This window comes from Odontomachus brunneus, unplaced genomic scaffold (genome assembly GCF_010583005.1).
Source record: "Odontomachus brunneus isolate Ranch 3 - 2012 unplaced genomic scaffold, Obru_v1 Obru_scaffold_057, whole genome shotgun sequence".
Taxonomy (NCBI): domain Eukaryota; kingdom Metazoa; phylum Arthropoda; class Insecta; order Hymenoptera; family Formicidae; genus Odontomachus; species Odontomachus brunneus.
Window position 1 is genome coordinate 1668727 of NW_022639507.1, and position 13636 is coordinate 1682362.

At 32.9% G+C, this 13636-nt stretch overlaps 2 protein-coding genes across 6 annotated transcripts in view; one reads left to right on the forward strand and one right to left on the reverse strand.

The window, feature by feature from the left end:
- The window catches only part of LOC116845701 (poly(U)-binding-splicing factor half pint), a 15905-nt gene extending 6782 nt beyond the window's left edge, over positions 1–9123 (forward strand). For all 5 annotated transcript variants that reach the window (XM_032818716.1, XM_032818717.1, XM_032818718.1 and 2 more), the window contains 6 exons: positions 423–481; positions 1554–1767; positions 2648–3134; positions 4154–4365; positions 5686–6076; positions 7977–9123. In XM_032818716.1, coding sequence (XP_032674607.1) covers positions 423–481; positions 1554–1767; positions 2648–3134; positions 4154–4365; positions 5686–6076; positions 7977–8086 — 1473 coding nt within the window. In that variant the 3' untranslated portion in view covers positions 8087–9123. The remainder of the gene's footprint in view (positions 1–422; positions 482–1553; positions 1768–2647; positions 3135–4153; positions 4366–5685; positions 6077–7976) is intronic.
- LOC116845704 (NADH dehydrogenase [ubiquinone] 1 alpha subcomplex assembly factor 2) lies at positions 9113–10156 on the reverse strand. Its single transcript, XM_032818725.1, has 2 exons — positions 10005–10156; positions 9113–9785 (listed from the first exon to the last, which is right to left on the reverse strand). Exon 2 carries the CDS (start codon positions 9772–9774, stop codon positions 9334–9336), a length of 441 nt encoding a protein of 146 aa, XP_032674616.1. The 5' UTR covers positions 9775–9785; positions 10005–10156; the 3' UTR covers positions 9113–9333.
- Between the last annotated feature and the right edge of the window lie 3480 nt (positions 10157–13636).

Consider the following 13636-nt stretch of genomic DNA (forward strand, 5'->3'; position numbering starts at 1 on the left):
TCTATATTCAATATTCAAAATAAAAGTTTGTTTCACTTACTGTAATTTTTACATTATATTTTTGCGAATACTACTGCAGTTGCAATATTATTGTTGTAATTATTGTAATTACTTTTGCAAATATTATTGTGGTACATGCTTAAATTTTAAATAATTTCAGTACGATAGAAAAAATTTTGTTCCATTTCTATGGAAATATTCCATTTTGCGGTACTAAAAGTTTTTATAACCGCCTTTTTTAAGTAAAATTTATTAGATTTAAGCAATAAACGATAATCGATACTACAGAAGGTAATAGAAGTCGAGTGAAGAAGTCAGAATGGTAAAAGAGCTTGAGGAGTTTTTGAAAACAATGAGATGTGGTGTATATATATGTAGGGAAAGGGGTATCAATAGAAGGCCTATGGTGCTTTGTGTTGCAGCAAATGGCTAGTCAACGGAATCAGGTCCAAAGACAGCAGGCTCTCGCCCTCATGTGCAGGTTTGTTTGTTCTTTGTTTTAGCCTTTGAATCACTGTGCACCAGAGATCCGCCATAATGTAGTATAAGAAAATTATATTAATACTCTGATATATTTTGTAAGGCACACTTTATCCCATTATTTTATCCTTAATAACTTCATGTGAGAGAAGTTTCACTTATTATTTTATATCAAGATTATCAAGCATTTTTTTTTAGTTAACCAACAAATTACAGAAGCTTGTTTCATGTAACTCTGTCTGTGATACTGTTACGTATTAGTTTTTAGATATCCCTTAGAACATTGATCGTTGTCTTTCGAATGATATATCAAATTTTTCAACAATATTGTATCCATTGCGAAAGAGCCGTTTCGTGTTAATATAATGTATTATTTATTATATTACAGTATATCATAACACTCTTTCTCTTTATACATTTCTAACAGTCTTATATATTTGCGAAAATTCATTATATTAACCTTTAGAGGGCCGGAAAACCATTATAGTGGTGGTAGACAACAGTTGCATTCATGTTCTACACTTATCTATTTATGTGTGTATAGGTATTCACACATCCAGATACAAGTTTGCACCCACTGTCCTTCCCCATCCCTCTCCCCTTCCCCCTATTTGCTATTTTTTTCTTATATAACTATATAACGATATAACTATAAATTCTCATAATTTACAGAAACTGACAGTTCCATCTTATTCAGCGATCTCGAAAACCTCTAGAAACCTATTTTTTTCAAATTTCAAAATTTTAACATTGTCTTTACCCCCCAGGGCCGGGACCACCACTTAAGTGGTGGTCTCTGTGATCGGTATACGATGAATATACGATATAAAGTACATTTTTTATCGATTTTCTTCATGGAATCTGGTAATCCTCAAATGCCGGCCTTCTAAAGGTTAATCTTTCATTCACACGCGCATGTTAATTCCAATACAAATAAAACAATTATTATTTTTTATTTAATAATTAAAAGTTTTAACAAAAAAGTTATTATTAGTTATTAAAAAAACACGCACGTATACGCACTTACGTTGATACATCATTATTGATTAATAAATAAATATTGTACGATACAGAGTTTACGTGGGCAGCATAAGTTTCGAATTAAAGGAAGATACTATCAGGCAAGCCTTCTTGCCGTTCGGACCTATCAAGTCTATCAATATGTCTTGGGATCCTGTCACGCAGAAGCATAAAGGTTTCGCCTTTGTCGAATACGAGATACCCGAAGCGGCACAACTTGCATTGGAGCAAATGAACGGTGTCATGATTGGTGGACGCAACATCAAGGTAGCAGGACGTACCTATATAACGAATTTCCTGTCCCCCAGCAATCCTCCTATCATCCCGCCGGAGGTCGGCAAATTTTTATTTAGTTTATCCAATATTATACCTAATGAGTTTGATCTTCGAGCAAACTCAGCCTCTTCGGCCACGAGCCACTGCGTCGCAGCAGTTTTGAAGAGTGCGATTTGCTCGAAAATCCTGTTAATGCATAGTATATTATTTTTTTTCTTTATTTTTTTATCTTTACGTGTAGAACATATTTTAGATTTTACTTCCCTTTTACCTCATTGTATATTTCTGCACGAAAAAAAATATTATTGCGTGAATAGAACTGGTCAACTGCGCCATAATTGAAATAGATCTTGATTCAATAACAACAATATTAAGACTAATACATCTATTATTTTAATGTCTGAAGTATTTAGTTCTTGAATAATATTGCTAATAAAAAGATTTACTTAAATTATGGTGTTGTTAACCAATTATGTCGATATTGGATTGGTGCAGAATATTATTTTCTATTAAATTCTCATAGCAAGTTTAGATATTAAAAGGAAAATGGAAAATCCTCATTAGATATCTAGAAAAATATTGAGTCAATGTTTTCTATTTGTAAGAACTATTTCTCAAAATTGGGTACTTTATTTTTTATTTTATATGACAAACACGACAAATCTTTTATAATCTAATACAAAAGTATTTTTTTTCTGTGCAGTTATTCCGTTACGTTATGTTTTTACTTATAAGGAGAAGTCGTGATAAAAATGAAAAAGAATCTACGAGTCGTATATGTCATGAATTCTCTTTACTAGTAAATAACATTGCAATATTATTAGCGTTAAAGACATCTCACGAATCGTCTTCTTCCAATTCTTTTTTTTAGGTGGTTGGGCGACCGTCTAATATGCCTCAAGCACAATCTGTAATAGATGAGATTACAGAAGAGAGCAAACATTACAATCGCATTTATATCGCGTCGATACATCAAGACCTAACAGAGGAAGATATTAAGTCGGTTTTCGAGGCTTTCGGACCGATCACTTATTGCAAACTCGCACAAGGCAGTTCTCCCCATCGGCACAAGGGCTACGGTTTTATTGAATACGAGACTATGCAGGCAGCATTAGAAGCTATTGCCTCCATGAACTTGTTCGATCTCGGTGGTCAGTACCTAAGAGTGGGCAGAGCGATAACACCGCCAAATGCTCTTATGGGTCCACCTAGTGGCACAAGTATGATGCCTACTGCAGCCGCGGTTGCTGCGGCAGCTGCAACTGCCAAAATTCAAGCAATGGACGCGGTAGCGAGTAACGCGGTAGCATTAGGTCTAACGAAATTAGGAGCTGCTGCACCACCGATACTGAATCAAGGTTTATGAATTTTCAACATTTATATATTTTTTGGTACTGAGATACCAAACTATGGTACTGAGGTAATACTAAAAATCACTGGCCTTAAGGATTTAGTATAACTATTGATTTATAGAATAGACTGCGCGTGCATTTTTGTAGGATAACTGATAACAAGATTAAAGGACAGAGATATGCTAAATCAAATGCTTTCTTTGTAATATAGTACTCTGGGACTTGTGTTAATAGTCGTTACTTGAAACTTGTCTCAAGTGAGGTACTTGAATTTATAGTTAAGTGTGAATTTTTTAATTAAATTGAAATTATTGATATAATGTTACGTACATTATGTACTTTAGTTGAAAATTTCAAATCAAATTCTAAGATCTGTATTATTAGTTGTTACTTAAAACCAGTCTCAGGTGAAATACTCAGATTTGAATTTTGAGTTATATGTGAGCTTTTTAGCCGAATCACTATTACAAATATAATGTTATCGACTTACAATAGACAATAAGATTTAAGCAATAAGTAAATGCATCGATCAGACTAGTTTCATTGTTTAATAATCTGTTGGTAAATTTTATGTCAAATTAACGTAGATAATAACTGCAAAAAAATGTAGTTGTGCAAAATATCTAATATTTTTCATTATGGGTCTACATACATTGTGATAAAATATCGTGATAATTAAGAAATTAACACTTCATTGCACGTTAAATATCCAAGCATTTATATCGGATGACTGTAAGTGGTCGGTAATATCATTCTTTTTCAATTACTTTCCCCGGCATGGTATAGTAGTAAAATTTGCCCAAGGCCGAAGGTTTTTAGTATTATCTCATAGATAGCATATAACTATACTGCACAGAGTCGTCAATCATGGCGCTACCGAGTATACCGTGATCAATGATAGAAACTTTGACTCCCGTGCTGATGCGTGCTACTCGGGAGTCAAAGTTTCTATCACTGACCGTGACTCTAAATGTCCAGGTATAGCGAATATACTGTATAAGTCTTACGTCCATACAATGTTACAGCTTTACCAGGCGTAGTACGTCCAACTATCGCACCTGCGACGATTATGGCACCGCCAACAGTAGCAACGGTAGCGCCGGTGATACCTCCTCCTGGCATAGCCATTCCGCAAACTTTAACGCGACCGCCAGCCATCATCCAGCCGATTCCTGGACAACCGGTCGTTATACCGCCTCCCGCAGTCGTCGCTCCTACGATCGTCGGCACACCAGTTGTGAGTACTTTCGTCCTTGCACCGACTTGTAATGCTTAAGAAATTATGTTTATTTCTCCAGAGATCTCAGCTATGGATGTTTTAGGACCAGTAGCAGATTAGATATACGTTTAAATTTAAGCCTTGTTTGAATATATCAAGCATATAGAATAGAGTTTACTTACGTCTAAGTTTAAATTGCTATGGTGAAAAATCGGCCTATGAGATAACTTTCACCAAATTTCAATTAAACTATCCATTGAATGCTGTAGATTTCAAAATTACTATCCGTTATTGTATCATAAATTTCAAGATTACGTCTACGCGAATCGTTTACCTACTTTCTACATGATATAAATAGTCGTTTTTCATATATAGAAAAATTATAATTTTAAGAAAATAAAAATTTTTTATATTTGATCGTGCGTTCCCTGCCGGGAAAGCCACTTTTGTGGCTCTGCACAAATCTCAAAATTCTGCGTCATATGTTACACATGTGTGTTACTCATCAGAAAAATTTTTGAGAAAAAATCACTTTTTTAATGAAAAATGCCGGCAGCCTAAAGGTTAATTATAAATGTGTAATATTTAAAAAAGATAACAAAGTATGGAATTTTTATCTTATCACGTGATAGATTGGTAGATTTAACTCTCTGTAGATAAGAATGTAACCAAAAAATTTTGTGAACTCAAACTTGTTTAGGAAATAATATTCATAAATTTAGATCAGGATTCTAAAAGTTAAATAGAAATATAAACTTTTCAAACTAATTTTTGAGCAAGCTATATGTTCTTTAAATAACATCCATAAATTACTCATTGTCTATATGAGTAACATTTGTCATATATAGTTTATGTTGTCAATATATATATATATCATAATTTACGTGTAAACGTCCAAGTCTGCAAATTTTTATTAAACTAATGGACAATTGACTCAGCCGATATATTATCAACATGGAAAATATAAATACTAAAAGATACTTTATTATTAATACGAATAAGAAAAAAAATATTTTTGCTTCCTCTAACTTATATTTAAGATTACTGTTAAATAATGATTGCTCTATAATTAATAAAATAATAATAATTTTGCTAACATACATTATATTAATTGTTTAATTATTAATGAATAACAAATTATATAACTAGGAATTTTTGTTGGCAGTTCTCTGCCAGTGAATTATTGATTAGTTCAATTGGAGTTTGAAAATTATCAATCATAAATAAAGTGATTAAAGTAGTAATCATCTCAAAATGCTTACAAACACAAGATTCCTGTACTGAGAAATATCGTATTACTAAGATATTAATTATACAATTTTGATGACTTGTTATTAGATACCTGTTACTACCGCGAGCTCTGACATCATGAGGCGAGCGCAAGAACAAGCAGCTCATCAAAAACAACAAGAGGAATTGCAAAAGAAGTTGTTGGAGGAGACTGAACCGCAGACACTGCAACAGCAGGAGAATATGTCAATTAAGGGCCAGAGTGCGCGTCATCTTGTGATGCAGAAGCTCATGCGTAAAGTCGAGTCTCGAGTCGTCATCTTAAGAAACATGGTGGCGCCGGAGGATGTGGACGAGAGTCTGCAGGAGGAAATTCAAGACGAGTGTTCTAAGTTCGGCGTTGTCGAACGAGTTATCATTTATAACGAAAGACAGTCCGAAGATGATGAGAATGCTGAAGTTATCGTAAAAATATTCGTCGAGTTTTCCCAAATGAGTGGTAAAGTATACTTATATAAGTCGTTTCCGAGTTATAGCCACTTTTATGTTAAAAAAATCGTAATTTACAGTTCGCATGGCACACCTTTTTAAATTTTTTTTATCAATCATAAACATGAATAGGTATTTAAATCGAATTAAATAAGGTGTTCAAAATGACCACCTTCAGCACGAAAGGCCTTTATTCTCCTATCAAAAGAATTCCGAAAAACATTTTCTTTGAAAAACATTTGGATCCGTTCTTATTTCTTGGAATTCACGAATTATTTCGATTTAAATACCTATTCATGTTTATGATTGATTTAAAAAATAATGTATTTACAAATATCAAAAAATTGAAAAAAAAAATTAAAAAATAAAAATTAATTAAAAAAATAATAAAATTTAAAAATTAAAAAAATAAGAAATGAAAATTAAAAAAATAAAAAAATTTAAAAAGGGATGCCACGGGACTGTAAATTACGATTTTTTTAACATAAAAGTGGCTATAACTCGGAAACGATTTATTTCCGGACCTATGTTTATATAGCTTTTTTCCTTTTTTTGGAGTCTCGAATCATGTCCCGAAATATTTCGGGCGATTTTTCGGACACCCTGTATATATATATATATATATATATATATATATATATATATATATATATATATATATATTTATTTATTTATTTATTTATTTATTTATATATTTACATATTTTCTTTAGCGATAGTAATAAGTAAAATTTTATTTGTTTTAGTCTGTCGTTACTTTCAATTTTCCAAGAAGTTATTTTTCCTTTTTTTTCATTGATTGAAGTACTACAACTCAAAGTATTTTGTCCTCAGCGAACGTTTTAGTTCTGAAGTGTTCCACACTCAACAGGTTACATTATATCAATGTAATGCTGTAGTTAAATTATTTTTGTAAAGGATATCTGAATATTAAATATCACTTGCGATACTTTTAAATAATTTAAATTACAAGTGTTGCTAATATATTATGAAATCACAAATTAAACTGTGACAAGCCTGAATGCGACTATTTTATATCAGAGTTGTAAAAATATCAAATAATTTTTTTTCAATTTAATAATCTATTTCAACAAATATGTTTCAATTCAACTAATTGATGATTGATTGAAGTATATTCAATTGAAGAATGTTCAATTGATAATTGATTTCAATGAATTTAATTAAAAATTGTTCAATTACCAAGCAAAGGAAATCAAAGACCGTTCAATTAACAGTTAAACACAGCAAATTTAACTAAAGGCCACTTAATTGATAATTAAACTTAGCAAATTTAACTAAAAGACCGTTTAATTGACGATTGATATAAACAAACTCAATTGATTCAATCGAGCATTCGATTTTTCAAAGTTACAAATGGTTTTGTGGATAATATTTATACCTAGAACATCGTGGTATTGTGAAAGATACCAATAATTGAGAAGCGCTATATAGAATCCGAGTTAAGGAAGGCACCAGTCATATCATTCGTTATCGAACGATTTTCGATTGAATCGATTAAATTTGCTCATATTATCAATTAAAAGATTTTTCATTAAATTTGTCACTTAAATGGTCTTTAATTAAATTTGCTAAATTGAATTTGCTAATTAAATGATCTTTGATTTCTTTTGTTCATATCAATTGTCTTGCGGTCTTAAATTGAATTCGCTGAAATCAATCGTCAATCACGGTTTACAATTTAATTTACTCAAATTAATCATTAATTAAACGCTTTTCAATTAAATTGGTTTATATTAATCGTCAATTAAACATAATAATTAAAAAAGAATTTATTCGCAACCTTGCTTTGAATGCATATATTCACAAAACTTGTCATTTAATTGACATTTAATTAGTCTAGTTTATGTCTGTGTAATTATATAATTAATTGGTTTTAATATCCCTTTTCAGAAGCGGAACGTGCAAGAGATTCATTAAACGGTCGTTATTTCGGTGGTCGATTGGTTAAAGGAGAACTGTACGACCAGGCCTTGTTTGACAATAGCGACTTTTCCGGTTGATGTGAAAAATATCACTTTAATTTGCTGTATATTATGTTTCACTATCAACTTTATAGGCAAGTTGTGTCACTTAATGTTAACTGACATAACTATGTGACAAATTTTTCGCGCTATTCCAATTAGTATTTATAACGAAATCTTACAAAATATAGCATTGAGCAAAATGGGCAAAAAGTCAGACACATACAATATTCACGGTTCTAATATTAAGTTTTAATAATAATTGTCGTAAAGTGTAATAGGCAATTGAATGGCGAAACGATAATTTGGAGAAACAGACAAATTAAATTGAATTTGCATCGATCTTAGAATAGTGTTTGTACATTCAAACTTCGTTTTTAGAAAACTAAACTTGATCGTAGCAATACTGATCGTTCTGTATTTCAATTACACGTTAGAGTTACAGTTTTCTTAAAAGATGGATATTTCGTATACTTATTTACCTATTATTAATATAGTTCCATAATATTATTATATTGTTATGATTTTAGTATTAATTCTTAACTGGAACGATGGGAACGTTTCACGTGATATTGCAGTAACACCTTGCAGGGGCTTTGTTAGTGTGAGTGTGAGTGTGTGCATGTGCGATCTAAGTAACGTAAATAATATTGCGATATTAGCGTAAGTAGAACAGTAACACTTTGCGACCACAAATCTGCGATTGAATTGCAAATTTATCTGCAATAAAGCAATCTGCAATTTGTTTGAAGCAAGCTTACTTTAATAAACTCTAAAGAAAAATGGGAAGAAACTAAATTCAATGAAAATGTAAGTGCAAGAGAAACATACAAGTGTGTGAACATTTCTAATAATTTTGTTTCTTCAATTATTGTAGAATGCATGTAGTGTTGTAGTGATTCAATTGATATATTTTTGAGTGGCATTATTTGGGATCGTTCTCTCTTTCTCCAGCTTTGAATCTTCACAGTTCCAGTTAAGGGTTAATCGGTATCGATTGTATATGAGAGAAAGTGATATATCTTAATTTACACATGTGTATAGAAATAATATTAATAAATATCGTTTTACACATAGCCACATTCAGAGATATTTATATCCACATTGTACAATTCAAAGAATTGAATATTCTTACAAGAGACTGATGCGAAACATTAAACTATTACATTATTAGATTACATTGAAATATTAACTCGTTATATAACAATAAAATTGTTTAATGTATAATTTGGCCTAGAATTATATTACTATACAAATATTTCAATTAATTGCGTAATTAATTTCTACTAATATTCACTTTTTGGTTTATAACTGCTGCCAAAATTTTTGTAATCTTCATAAACTGGAAAGCTTGATGTAGTTGACTGAGTAGATTGAGTGGAAAGTTCTTTACTTTGGGAATATTTCTCTTGTAATGCAGCAGAATTCTCCTTCTTCGTCATTGCTAATCGATAATTAGCTTCTACTTCTTCTCGTGTAGGTGGTTCCTTTCTACGATGTCGCAACCAGGATTCCCATTCGGCTGGCAGTTCTTGCATGAAATCATCTTTGTTCACCGGCTCGAACGATCGAGCCGACTTTTTTCGGCTAGAGGTACGAATTTCCTCTTCGTAGTATTTTGTGCCATAATAATCTTCACCGATTAACTTACGACGAAAAAAACGGGGTTTCAGAGAAGATATAAAACTATTCCAGAGAATTTTCATAACGCCGCGTTCTTTAGCCATATTGTCATGTTCTGCAATAAATAATTATACATACTGACATGTTGCCTAAAATGCCTAAAATGCGTGTAATATTAAGCAAAGTAAAATAATATTAGAATATTGCACAATCCAAAACCACTGATTTTGGTCGGTTCATAAAAGACTATAACCTCAAAGTAGTACTCATTACATATGAACAATTGCTAACACAGTAAATAATAACAATACGTATGAATGAATTATAAACGTACGTTTAATACACAATCACGTAACAAAAGATATTTGTGTTAAATCTTATTGTTTGTGTGATAATGATCACTTCACTTCTATATATGGCTGAGGCACCTATTTTTCGAGCCACTACGCCATTGCTCCGTATAGTGATTTCTGGTTGCGTTCCGTTTCACGCATTATGCGCGCATTGCCTACAATATACGTAACATGAACTATAGATAAATGCACGCATATGCGTGAAACGGAACGCAGCCTTCTGTCGTAGGTGGCACTTGGCGGTAATTTCAGAATATGTATTTAATCTTGTTTAGAAATTTTGATAATATTCTGAATATCTTTATGTTGTTTTTCTCAAACGCCTTTTGGGATAAGTCATCCCAAGGAGTTACATTTTATAATAAATAATTGAGTGGTTAGTTTATCACTTTCGTCTTGATATAAATTGCATGAGAATAAAATGTGATGTAAGTTTCTGTTTTCCGCTCCGCAAAGACAGAATTCTTCAGAGATTATGTTCTTGTCTAACAAGTGAGTACGGGAGCGGTGCACTTGAACACGGTGCATTTGGACACAGCCAATCACAGCACCGTGTGATTAGAGACATTTGTAGGGTCCCTTGGAACAGCGACTTGTGATTGGACTGTGTCCAATTGCCCCGTATCCAACTGATATACACCCCTCAATTCTTACTTCATATAGGCCTTTATGTGAAATTGGATAAGTATTCTTTGTTACATTTTGTAGATGTGGAGACATGTCCTTTTTGATATTGTTCTGGGATTCCATCGATGTAGGAATGTGGTCATCTTTTTTTGGATCTGTTACCGCCAAAAACGATTGTAATTTCCTTTTTATTGGTTTCCTTGTGGAAATATCCTTGCACAAGGATTCCTTTTGTAGGGGCGCAGCCGAGTCTACCTGCATTTCACTATCTATTATTTGTGACGCCGACATTATGATGGAAGAAAGATGTGGTGTCTGGATCGATTCTATATAAGTATATCTTATATCTTGAAGTCGAAGTGAGGGAAGACTATGTCTTCACTTGTAACGACTCTAGGTTCTCATATGATGAATAAAAGTGAAATCCTATTAGCGTTCACTATTAAAACAGCGGATTTATCATTTTTTTACGTAAGAGATCTGATCAAAGATGGTTGCCCACTGGATGCCCAACGTAAACTCTATGATAATGATTAGTATTAACAGACAACTTCGACTGCGTTCCAAAATTCTCTGCCAATACTGAAATTCTATAGTACATGTAACATGAACTATAGATTTTCAGTACTGGCAGTGAATTTCGGAACGTAGTCTTTGGCTGCGTTTATTTTGGCGCTTATAGCGCTTGTAAGCATCATTCGTCTTTGATTAGTATTCATCATTAGTATTTGATAGAAACAAAGATGAAATGATGCTCAGACCATTGTAAGCGCCAAAACGAACGTAGCTCGAGGCTGCGTTCGGAGAGACGCTGGGTGCTTTCCAGTTGCGTACACGGTGTTACACAAAACCAGTTTATTGGTTGCATATTATCTCACAAGATATTTTAGATAATATGTGACCAATAAACTGGTTTTGTGTACGTGTGTGTCAAGATATGTTAAGCAATTGGAAAGCAATATTGCACTTAGCAATATTGGCTCCAGCACACAGGACGCGGTAATGCTTGCCGCGCGACGGAAGTTCGCGCGACAGCCAATCAATATGCTGCTTTCCATAATAACCCTCTAGCTTTTACGGAAAAACAACATATTCATTAGCTGTCGCGCGGACTTCCGCCGCGCGGCAAGCATTAGCGCGTCCTGTGTGCAGGAGCCATATGAATGTGCTCTGTCCTTGTTTGTTCCTGAAAGTCGAACAAGGATAAAGGACGTCCAAAGCTAAATAGCATTTCCCCGAGCGCAGCCCAAATGTTAACTTGCTTCTACATTCAACTTCAACTTCAATATTTGGCTCCAGGCCTCTCTAAGAGTTAGAGAGCCCTAACGCTATTTTTCTGACTAATGATATATTTCGAGAGTAAAGTCTTGGAAAATTCCAAGGCACGTTCCAAAAAAATCACAAGGTCCGAACTTGTTCAAACACGTCTTGTCGTGACGGTGGTTAGGCCGAGACTCATTGCCTCTACGTTAGAACTAGTGATCAAAAATATCGATAAAAATTAATATCGATACTGAACTGATATTTAAAAAAAAATCGATACTATATCGATTTTATATCAATACTATATCGATACATACTTTTAATTTCTAATTTTATACGTGGTTGTTTAAAAAAATAGATTGTGAGGTGTAGCCATTCTAAAAAAAATTGAGTGATATAAATAGTACAAAGTACAAATGATATTAAAAATGTATTGTATGGAATGTTATTCCATCATTTACTTGTTAATTTTGAGAATTTAGAGCAACAAATTGTTATAATTTTATCTAATATAATTTTCACGTATACAAATAACAGAAACAGATTAATGTGCTGCACATGCAAAAGTGAATTATTGGTTAGAAATAATCACTCACACACTCATTCAATTACTCTGTTCTTTTTATCTGCACTGCTGAACTAGTGCAATCAACGATATATATATTACGGGTGCGTTCGGAGAGCTATTAGGGCCTTCGTACACAAATTGCCGTAACCATAGACATAATATGTAAACTTAGGCTGAAGTACCAATTAGAATATTGCTATAGATTTATGTATTCCAAAAGATTATAAAAGTGACACCAAGTTTTATCTTACGCAAAAATAACCAGATTTTAAACGGTTGAAATCTAGTTATTTCTGCGTAATAGAGTATTCAAATGGCTCTGGGTTAATCGCTCCGAGAGCGATTATTGACGTCACTCGAAAGTTCTTTGGTTGAACATTTTCGCATAAATTTTGTGATTGGCTAATGAAGTCTTATGACGTTAATAATCACTCTCGGAGAGATTAACCCAGAGCCACTCGAACACGCTATAAGGCCGGTGTTCATAATTGAGTCTTATACTTAAGAATGTCTTAAGTTCATCTTCAGATACTTCGTAACCAATGAAATGATCCCTACATCATCTGAAGATAAACTTAAGACAGTAGGTTTGTTCTTTCGACCTGACCTAGGGCTGCACTGGAACTGTACTAGTTGAAGAAAGTTCAAGATAGTGCAGACCAGTGCAAAGATACATATGGGTCTGAAAAGAACGGGTAAGAGCAAGTTAGAGCAGTGTAAGATGGCAGACAACATGGCTGGATTAAATAACATAGATCAATTTATGGTCATGTTTTCGCACTTATAGCATTTTATGTTTTGTTGAACAATCCTATTTCTTTTTAAAACTGTTTTGTGTTGGATACTCATACAACAAATCCCGCCGAAAAAACGTCCAAGAGCCTTCCCAGGATGTCTTTCGGATATTTTGTGCTGTTTGGATAACATTCTAAATACTTCTTCTATGTCATTCTACATTATATATTTATTATATATTTATCTACATTATATATTTATTATATATTTAAGTATTTACTTACTGTTTATAGATTCCGTCGTCGGATTATTTCTTCTACGTAATGTCAACTAGGTATACCGATTTTACAGGTTATAGATACAAATTTAAATTTTTTCGGTTAGCTGCCCTGCACTGGTTGCTCGGGAGCGGTGCACTTG